General features: G+C 33.4%; 1 protein-coding gene and 1 long non-coding RNA gene across 3 annotated transcripts in view; both read right to left on the bottom strand.

Moving 5' to 3' along the window:
* Mob3 (MOB kinase activator 3) overlaps positions 1-11,425 on the bottom strand; it is an 86,563-nt gene extending 75,138 nt beyond the window's left edge. For both annotated transcript variants that reach the window (XM_018501935.1, XM_018501937.1), the window contains exon 1: positions 11,149-11,425. In XM_018501935.1, the coding sequence (XP_018357437.1) occupies positions 11,149-11,193 (45 nt within the window). In that variant the 5' untranslated portion in view covers positions 11,194-11,425. The remainder of the gene's footprint in view (positions 1-11,148) is intronic.
* On the bottom strand, positions 4,567-6,883 carry LOC108757499 (uncharacterized). Its single transcript, XR_001939907.1, has 3 exons — positions 6,707-6,883; positions 6,434-6,614; positions 4,567-4,783 (listed from the first exon to the last, which is right to left on the bottom strand). It is a non-coding gene; the product is annotated as an uncharacterized LOC108757499 (long non-coding RNA).
* Positions 11,426-11,705: the final 280 nt, after the last annotated feature.

Raw genomic sequence — 11,705 nt, 5'->3', positions numbered from 1 at the left:
ATGGTCAATTGTTTCTATTTTTTTTGTATTATTATTAAATGAAATTTAGAATAGTCTGTAATTTTTTCAAGTAGTTCTTAACATATTGCATTTGCCTTACAACCTCCTTAATGACCATAGCTAGAAAAATGTAATATTTACATTATCATCAGTTTAAATGTAATCACAAATTAATCGGAAAATAAAGAAGCGGGCCATTTCAATCAATTCCGATTAACTTTAATTGACGATTAAATCGATCAATAGAATAAAACAATATCCCTAACACGACAGTTCGTTGTCCTTAATTTTTTTCCGATATATTAAATATAATTCTATTAAAAATAAGTATTAATAAATGACAATGAGTCAAACACGCTGTGTAACAAATTCCAATTTGTATATTACAATATATTTAAAGTTTCAAATGTTTTGGTCTTCACAGGACCATCCTCAGCGATCAACAATAACTTACAATCAGTACCATAAAAATGTCTTGATATCCGTCCAGTCTTCGTTACAGAATCAAAATGTAGATCTCCATTTTGTGTTCAAAATATAACAATATATTACTCGAACAAGAAAACATCAATATGAAAAGAGTGTAGTAGATGTAGATAGAATATTGTGTTGATATTTAGATTGTAAGGAAAGTAAGTAGATTATTAAACTTATACATAAAGTATTAAAGGACGACATTTACTAGTGAATATACTCTTAATCGTAAACTAATAGTGGATTCGACAGACTGTACTAGTGCCCACTGAGTTCAAACTTTTTTAGTGCCACACTCTCGGCTTGTGTTTACTGTATCAGTGCGTTCAGATTGTCGTATTCGGCAAATGAAAATTGACCCAGTGTAGTGCTGAATTTATATTTGGACCAACTGAATGAACTGAACGAATTCAACAAATGTTGCACTGACGTTTCTGACAGTACAGTTTGGCATAACACCAAAGTGGTTCTATACTCGCATCATATCAGGGTAGCACTAGAGCAGAATCAGTGCATGTGTGCTGCATTCGCTATAACTAATTGTAACATATCTTGAATAATATGATCAACAGATAGAAATTAAGAGATTGAGATAATATGACCAAACAAATGGAAGTTAATTAGATTGACAGAACAATTGAAATAAGACAGAAGAGCAAACGTTGAACGTTATAATAAATAAAAGACAAATGACATGATAAAGGAAAGGATACTTTTAATACGAATTAATCAAGAAGGAGGTACTATTAGATTCAACTGGGAGTTAATACATCTAGGGCAGGTATGATTCTCAAAGAAATTCTGTGTCATTTCGTGTACCATCTCCAAAGTTTATTGTAAAATATGATATTGTTACGTCCGGTGGACTCCACGATTTCTTCGTTTCGCGACCGTTCAATCAACGAAGTAAGATATGAACAAATCCAATTGATAACACAAATCCGAGAAAAGTTCCAGCCACAAAATCTTGTTTGCCTAGAATCGAGAGACCCGCAATAAAAACTCTCTCATAGTGCCGATAATCAAACGTTAAATCTCCTTTCGAGCATCGTGGAAAATGAAAGTCAATATCAAATAATCACCAAATAGCGTTGGTACCAAGGCGCTAAGCCAGATCACGAAATGATTGCCTAGAATCGAAAGATCCGCGATAAAAACTCTCTCGTAGCATTGACTATCAAACCTTTTTTTGAGCATCGTGGAAAACGAAAATCAACATCAAATAATCATCAAACAATGTTGGTACCAAGGCTAAGCCAAGCCATGAAATAATCCCCGCGATAATAAGAGCGATAGCGCGGACTGACGCTCGAAAGAAGATGAAATGTTTAACCATATCACACCGATATCACGCGGGCCCAACGATAATGGTCCCACGCTTAGGCTTAAGACAGGGTTATAAATCTAGTAATGACATTTTCCGACACTGAGAAAAATCAACACGAACCGCGACTCTCGATTAACTAATCTATGGCAGAGATATCTATCCATCGTTCAACGTGAGAACGAATAAAAAATGACACAGCGGGCGGAGCTAAACGGAAGGCAATTTTCCAATGACGAACCAAAACTGTATCACCTCAGAATCCTGCAAACCTGATTCCCCAATTTCCCAATCAGACATACCCTACCATGGAACCTCCCCCTAAACTATCCCTATATAAACCGCGACATCGCGAGACACAGGGCAGAAAGATAGAAAAAGTCAGTAAACTCATTGCACAGTCAGTAAACTCAGTGCGTACACTTTTACATAGTCAGTCAACTCGGTGCGTACACTTTAGCACTAAACAGTGCATTGAAACATTAGATTCAGTGCGCAGAAGAAGTCAACCGTTGGAGAGGTCCAGCGAACCGAGGGCTAACTATCCAGTCTCACCGCTCTGTCAGATAACAGTAAGTTCCCCCCATTTCTTTTCCTTTTTGCCATTTCGCGAATTAATAAAATTCGATCCGCAGTGAGATTTCGGGGAAACCGCTCCCGCTCTTACCGAGGTTGGCGCCGAAGTCGGGCCTACCTCGAGGCACGAGAACTCTTGATCGTAGCGTTCCAGGAGTATCTTAGAGACATCTCTAGAGTCGAGGACGCACGTCAACCGTCCTATTCACCACCACCGGCTCTGCCGGTCCCTCCACCTCAACAACAAAATATAGAAAACATAGAGGCAATACCTCCTTCACCTCCCCCGCGATCTCCGTCACCCGCGTTCTCAGACGCTCTGACGGAGTGCATTTTCCCGGATACCCCACCGCACAACTCCTGACTCCTTCCTCCAATCCGCTCCCTCATCGCCTCGTCCATTATCTCCTACGAATTCCACGTCAAGCGTGGAAATCCTTGAAGAATTCCCCGCTCCTCCCCCTAGACTCACCCGACGGTACATCCAACCGGGTGAATCCTTCGATGCGATGATTAGCCGCTTCCCACGTACCACCGACCCTCTCCCGCCGGGCATTTACACGATCGGCCCGAATTACTTTGATCCTGAAGAGCTCCGCGCTGTCATAACCGGACATCCTCCCAATATACACATAGCAGTGTATATTCCTTCTTCCCCCTTCCCATATTTAGTCCCCATTGACTTCTTCAATGACACCTTTCCCCCTTTCTCCGTCATAATTAACGAAATTAATTAACAACCTAACATGTATTGCCTCTCCGACAACACACACACACATAACACTATCAAACTCAATAGCGCACAAATTAATCAATAATCGTACCGATGTACCACTAATCATGTCAACTTGTCAAGTTTTTCTTCGATGTATGTAAATCTAATGATTATTTTTAACTTAAATTTAATTACGAAATATATGTAAACTCAACAATTATATTTTTATGTAATTATAAAATTTATGCGAAATTTATGTAAACCTAGTGATCATCTTTAACTTAATTCAATTACAAAATATATGTAAACTCAAAACTTATGTTTTAATTTAATTATAAAATTTATGCAAACTCTCGACAATTATGTATACTTCAATTCAATTATAAAATTTATGATTATGTTTAACTTTAATTATAAAGTTCATATAAACTCAATAGCTATCACATTTTTTTTGTAATGTACTTTAGTAATAAAATGAAATTCTATTTAAAATAATTTTCTTCAGTTGATTTTTAAATTCAAAAGACCTCGTACTTTCGCCGTTTCCCAAGGATCCAACCTGGTCCACTCCCGAGTTATAAAGATTTATTTCTTTGACTCAAAATTAGACCGACGTACGCACTGCTAAAGGAAACAGGCGTTATAGCGACCCTTCAGGACGTTGACCCATATTCCGGACCGATAGGAAGTGCGTCGACTCTCAGGTGTTCGCTACTGTGCGTATACCTGCGAGATAAAGTCTAAACGTCCTTCCATACCCTCTACAACTCCATCCTTGTCTCTCCCGTTTAAACGCATTTCCAAGGGCTTGGACGTAACAATATATCAATCTTATATAATCTCATATCGCATGAATTATTTATATGCAATTAAAAATCGAAATATCTGTACGAGCGTACGTATTTAGAGACTCATAGGGAGAGAGTGGCAAACTGCATCACGTGACCCGATCTGCTCTGATTGGACCTGGTAATCAAGCTCCGTAGAGCCATGGTGGGGGTATAACGTTTAGATTAGATAACTGCAAAAGCAGTACGCTTGTCACCTTGTGCTGATTTTCTCCTCAATTTTAAAATTGATAAGGTCTTTGTAACTGATACATATTATTAATCTTGGAAATATATACCTTCCTTTATTGTGCATATATACATGAAATAAAACCACGAATTTTTACATTTTAGATATCTGAACAAGATTTATGCATATTAAAATGCCTGCCAGATGCAGTGCTCCAAGATGCATAAACTCTAATAAAGAAGAATATTGCTGCACAACATTTACCCAAGATGCAAACTCGAGACAAAAATGGAATGATGCTGCCGAAATTCTTGATTAGAAACCTTCAAAATCAGCTTTATCGTGTGAGATTGGTACCGAAGCGTGCATAGAAATGTTTTATAATGTAACTCCCATAAATACCAACAAAAATAACATCAATGTTATAATTTGTCACTCAATATCAATATATTAAATTCAAAATAATGCGAGTGTATGTAACACGATTACGTAGTTGCGTGAAAAATTCTAATATATTGATGTTACGTTAATGACAGTTGGTGGGACAGATATTTTTCTCTAATGTGTACCTCTTACTTTTTAGGTTTATTTCCATCCATCAGAATTATTCCACGTTGGTAGCAAAAATGTTATGAGGAAAGGTGCCATACCAAGTTTGTTTTGCAAATGTAATGAATCTGTAAAATTAAAAAGAAAAAAATTGAAATACATGTTATTCATAATGATAGCTGTTGCGTAAAAAAACTGCCTGTGGACATAAAAATGTTAGAGGAATCAGCTAATGAAATAGTATCTGCAAAATAAAGACAATATCAATGATATCTGAATATGAATGTTAAATTCTTACAAACCTATGAATTAAAGCAAATTAAATTATAAAATATTATACAAAAAATGAAATTTTAAAAGAAAGATTTCATCATTTACAGGATGATTTGGCGCATGTAAAGCCCTTTACATTTGACGCAACTATGTAATGCATTAACTCCCTTTACATTTCACGCAACTATGTAATGCATTAACTCCTTGACCATAATGGTTAATTTTGCACATATTTCCAATTGTATAAATTCTGTAAGACGTCTTATTATAAGAGATAAAACTTGTAATATTACTTTTGATCATGATATACATGCTATTTATATAGAATTTATTAACGATTATAACTACTTAAGACCTTGGAGTCGAGTTGCACATTTCGACCGATTTTGCCTATCGTCATTCCCACTCCTTTTCGTAACATACACTTATTTTATTTTATTGATTTATTTATTAAAAATTACTTTTTAAATATTTTTTTCAGTATGCAAACTTAACTTACATTCGTGTAAAAATTAATTACATGTGAATGTGAGACAATATGTTTTAAAGTCCTATAGCCCTATAGTGCTCTCTCTCTGTATGAATTAATATAATCTAATATCATCCCTGAGTTCGAGCGTCTTATATCTCCGCGCGCAGTTTAAGGCCGGTATTCATAGTCTGTTCTTATTTTAAGACCGTCTTAAGTAATGTCTTAAGTCGCTAATGCGACCTGCTGATTGGTTCATGACATCTTAAGACTGTACTTAAGACGGTCTTAAATATAAGATCTGACTATGAATATCGGCCTATATGTCATGAAACAAAAGGAGTAGGGATGACGATAGGCAAAATCGGTTGAAATATGCAACTCGGCCCCAGGCCTGATTAAGATTTCAAAATTTAAAGTTTGAATATATATATGTTTTTAATATTAAAGTGGTTTGATAATAAAAATAAAATTTATGGCAAAATAATTGTGTTTGATTTTTTAATCGTAAGAAACATAAAAAATTAATTACAAACATCATAAAAAATTATGTCATTAATCAAGAAAAATATGAAATATTTATTAAACATAAATTTTTAAGATATATTACACATCATTTATTATAAATTGTCACATCTATAACAAGAAAAGAAAAATACTGATAATTCAATCACATAAAATTGGCAATTTTTTACTGTCATTATAAATGTTTCAATCTTTTCCTTCTTTCTAATTTTACGGATTCATCACATTTGCAAAACAAACTTGGCATGGCACCTTTCTTCATAATTTTTTTGCTACCAACGCGGAATAATTTTGATGAATGGAAATAAATCTAAAAAATAAGAGATACACGTTAGAGAAAAATTTCACACAATTTTTAACGCAACTATGCAATTGTTACATACACTCGCATTATATTGAATTTAATATATTGGTATTGAGTGAAAAATTATAACATTGATGTTATGTTTGTTGGTGTTTACGGGAGTTACATTATAAAATATTTATATGTACGCTTCGGTACCAAACTCACACAGTAAAGCTGATTTGAAGGTTTCCAATTAGGAATTCCGGCAATATCAATCCATTTTTGTCTCGAGTTTGCATCTTGGGCAAATGATGTGCAGCAATATTCTTCTTTATTGGAGTTTTTGCATCTTGGAGCACTGCACCTGGCAGGCATTTTATAATATGCACAAATCCTGTTCAGATATCTGAAAAGTTAAAATTCGTAATTTTATTTCATGTATATATGTACAATAGAGGAAGGTATATATTTCCAAGATTAATAATATATATCACTTACAAAGACCTTATCAATTGTAAAATTGAGGAGAAAAGCAGCACAAAGTGACAAGCGTACTGCTTTTGCAGTCATCTAACCTAAACGGTATACCCCCACCATGGCTCTGCAGAGTTTGATTACCAGGTCCAATGACAGGAGACCGGATCACGTGATGTAGTTTGCCACTCTCTCCATGTGAGGCTCTCTATACATTGATAGCGGAGAATATAGTTAAAATTTTAAGTGTACAGGGTGTTTCTTAAAAAGCGAACACTAATTATGTAGCGCTAATCCTGATTTAATTATGTAGCGCTAATCCGAATTTACGAGTGACATCGCAACATGAACATCACCACTGTGTTACATTTTATTATATTCATTTAAGTATCGTCGTTTTGTATTTTGCGACAATTATGGTGTGCAGTAATAATTTGTATATGACGAACGCCCGAGGTCAAACATCGGTGACCATCCAGCTTATTAACTGGTTATGGGAAATTTGATGTCGGAGTGAAACCACGGAATTTTATGAATTTTATTTGATACATTCGTTGATGAAGGCTAGAAGTTAGCCGAAACGTTCGACAGAGATTATTTATTGAAGACTGTTTTCGATTAATCGAATTAAAATTGCGCAATCATTACAGCGCCGATTCCAAAAAGCTCGTTTTGTAATTTTTTAACGATTAATATATTTCAAACTATTTAACAAATATACGACAGAAGCCCAGATATCATTATCTTTTCTTGTTACCGTCGTGATCCTCTTATGTTATTGAAAATGAATGACGAATCAAAAAATTTTCCATGAATGGAAGTCATTTTGTTGACAACAAAATGAGCAACAGTTCTCCGTTTGCTCTGATTCTGACACAAAATGTTTCGAATCTGCCCTCGTGTTGTTGAATATGTATGATTATGTATTATGTTTTCAGCAAATACACAGCAACTAGTCGAAAATTTATGCTCAGCATTAAATTGTATGATTTTACAAAACATGCTTATCAGGAGTTTTTAATCGCTATTTTGTTTAGCCAACGTTTGTTGCGTCACAGTCTTAACAGGAAATTTTATATCTTATATACAACGTCACATTAACTCAAAAAAGTCCCCATTTTTATAAAACTTTTAAATGTATCGAAAAACATGTTTTTACATCTTCTTGTACTTGATAAAAAACTTTCGGATATGTTCTCAATAAATAGAAACGTAAATCATCTTTCTTTGATTATAGGTTTATTAACAGAATTTTTCAACCGTCTCTTTTTGTGAAAAAGATATTTCAATCTATGACGAATTGTGGAAAAAAGAATAAAGAATAAAGGATAACAATTGTTAATGAGGAAATCGATAGCATATATGTATGAAGTTATTTCTATGGAAAGCAGGATATGAAAAAAGAATTATTTTGTCTACTATGTCATAAGTCTCTTTTGTGAGGTAAAGGGTGCTGAGAACAAAAATTCAGATATTTACCAGAAAATGTAGGTTTTTTTTATATAAATCAATGATAACTTGTTATTCGTTATAATTGCAGTGACATCCAAAAAATTCAAACGATTGTTTCCTCCAACATCCATCGTGAATTGCATATGTTCGTACAAAGAGTTAAATGTCAAATATACAATTAAATGAATTGCATAGCGTCTAATAGACACATGGAGTCTAGCTAGAAAGATGTCAACGTATCTCGCATAAAGGGGCAAACATATCGGTTAGTAACTCTAATAATTAATTCTAAATCTTATAGCACAAGATTCGTCACGACGGGAAATAAAGGAAAGAGTATATTGTTTTTATGAACACATTTTTATAAACAAATGTATACGTTTTTAAAAGCGCTTCTATGGGCTTTCCCCTATCTTCCGTCGTGATGAATTTTGTGTTATAAGATTTACAGTTAAGGGTATTAAAGTTACTACCAATTCGTTTGCCGTTTTATATGAGGTATATTGATGACATCTTTCTAACTGCGCCATGTTTAACTTGAGATGCCATGTTTCACTTTTAACTCTCTGCATGGAATTCAAGATGGAGAATGTTGAAAACAACAATTGTATGAATTTTTTGGATGTCACTGTAATTATAACAAATTATCTTTTGATTTATATTTTAAAAAACTACATTTTCTGATGGATATTTGAATTTTTGTTTTTACTATCTTTTATCATACAAAACAGATGTGGTCTATGGCGTGGTAGACAAAATAATTCTCCTTTCCAGATCCTGCTATAGAAAGAACTTCATAGGTACTATCAATTTCCTTATTGACGACTGTGTATTATTCTTTATTCTTTATTTTTTCCACAATTCTACATAGATTGAATTCTTTATCTTTCCATAAAAAAAGACGATTGAGAAATTCTATTAATGAATCTATAATCAAAGAAAAACGATGTACTATTTATGCAGAACATCTTCAAAAATTTTTTTATCAATTACAAAAAGATATAAAATAAAAACAGATTTTCCGATATCGAATACATTAAAAATATTTATAAAAACGAGTAAAAACCCTTAAGTTAATGACTCATAGTGACAATGTATATAAGATATAAGATTTTCTGCCAAGACTGTGACATAATGTATGTTGACTAAAACAAAACGAGAGAAGAATATATTTTCGATATAAAAAAGAAAAGTGGGTCTCCATCTATCATTTCGAAGTATAGAATAAATAATAGTCATAATTTTGACTGGAAAAGAGTTTAGGGCTAAAAATCTATAGTTTACGTTACGTGTATTATAAATGTTCAGTATTGGCTGTGAATTTTGGAACACAGCCTAGATTTTAGACAATAAAAGGTATTACAGCAGAAGATAAATTTCAGGGATGATTCACATAATTAAATAAAAGAAAAATGGTTTAAATAAACAAAATGACGTAGAATTTCTTTCAGAATCGTATCTGTCCCTATCCTAGATACATTATCTCCCAATTGATCCCCACAGTATGAACCTCATAATCAGTACCTTCTTCCTGTATTAATTTGCATCAAAACGTCTCCCCACCTTTGTCATGTGTTTTTTGTTTATTATAATATTCAACATTTACTCCTCTGTTTCATTTCAATTGTTCTTTCGATCCATTTAATTTTTATTTGTTTGGTCATATTATCTCAATATGTTAACTTCCATCTATTGTCATATTATTCAAGGTATGTTAAAATTAATTATAAGTTTACCAATAAGAATATGTCCACTAGTTATGTGATTAAAATAATTTTAATTTTGTATAAGTTTAATAATCTACTTACCTTCCATATAGTTTAAGTGTCAACACAATATTTTGTCTATATTTATGACTACGCTCTTTTCGTACTGATATTTTCTTGTTTGAGCGATATATTTTGAATATAAAATGGAGATATATATTTTTAATTCTGTAACAAGGACATGATTGATGTAAAGAAGTTTTTATGATACTGTCTGATTGTAAGTTACTATCCACTGAGAATATTATAGTCCTGTGAAGATTAAAACGTTTGAAATTTTAAATATATTGTAATATATAAATCAGAATTTGTTATACCAATAGCATGTATGGCTTTTGTTGATATTTATTTGAAATTTTTAATTCTTTGAACCTTTGCAAACTTTGTATAATTCCATTAACTAATTTGATAGTTTTATTCATATTATTTAATAAAAATGTGTCCATGTTCATTAAGTTAATCAGAGTTAGTTTAAATGGCTCTTACATTACGTTTATTTCATTTTCATAAAATGTGGGTTAGCTCACTGTTAGTTTGAGTCTACAACAGTCTAGGATATATCTATTTTTTATTCTTGCACTAGACTGCACTCTTTCTCATTTTCGCCACATGTTAAACATATACCTATCTCATTTGAAGTTACAAAAGTACACTAATTCTGTCACAAAAAAAAAACCTAATATAATAAGTTGATAGTCGGTAATTTTAGGGCCATAGTACACAAAAAACTTAAGCAGTAAGACGTAAGCGAATTGACCAATTGCAGTAGAGTTCGTAGGCCATAATGTAATTAGAAGCCAATCCAACATATTAATTTCCTTACTGCTTACATCTTACTACTTAAATTTTTTGTGTGCCATGGTCTTTACAATTAGAAGTTGACTGCTGGGCAACTCTATCGATTTACTGATTTCGACCAATCTCGACTCACTAATTATCCTTCGGATTCGTTTCCGACTCATCGACTATATAAACTACCAACTCTTAAGCTGGAAACACAATAGACACAGGCAATAGGCACAGGAAACAGGGAATAACGAGCCGTCCAATCAGAGCTTTGGGGTATAAGTTCGATATTATATCCCAGAGCTCTGATTGGACGGCTCGTTATTCCCTTTTGCCTGTGACTATTGCCTGTGTCTATTGTGTTTCCAGCTTTATAGACCCGGCTTTACAGTAAGTCTTTTGATTTGAGGTTAGTTTATCCTAAAATTTGTGGTCATGCTACAAACTAACAGCCGTCTTTACCTTGCCTTTCTGGAAGAATTCTATAAATCCACTTAATGTGGTCATCGTGCGTGTGAAGATTTATTGTTACAGTTATTCACGTTTGTACATATAAAAGATGTGAGAGAAGGAAATTGACTGACACGTCTAGCTTACGCACAGCTCCGAATGTTCATCTTCAAAAATCACTCTACAATGTTCACCGATATTCGTAAACAAATCAGAGCAAAATATTTCGTCCGATCACACAAGCAAACTGAAGTACTAAACCACGAAAAAATATTCGTTCTAATCGTGACCAGAGAGAAACTTGAAAGAAGCCATGCTGGCCTTTTTCCTGTTACCGTTTAAATCGCCGGTACACTATCGCCAATACATCCATTTTCGATTTAGGAACTACGTGGCTACATCCATTTTCTCACACTGTCGATAAAATCATAGCAGAAAGACACAAAGAAAAGGGATGTACGAATCCGTGTTACATCCATAAATTGGGAATCAATACTGAATATGCATGTATACATAATATGTCAATGTAAATTTTATAATTTTGTTATTATGTTGAAATATCACCCATA

The sequence above is a fragment of the Trachymyrmex cornetzi genome, unplaced genomic scaffold, assembly GCF_001594075.2.
Source record: "Trachymyrmex cornetzi isolate Tcor2-1 unplaced genomic scaffold, Tcor1.1 scaffold144, whole genome shotgun sequence".
Taxonomy (NCBI): Eukaryota; Metazoa; Arthropoda; class Insecta; order Hymenoptera; family Formicidae; genus Trachymyrmex; species Trachymyrmex cornetzi.
Note: the sequence above shows the minus strand (reverse complement) of the source record. Positions and strands in the feature narration are given on the sequence as shown.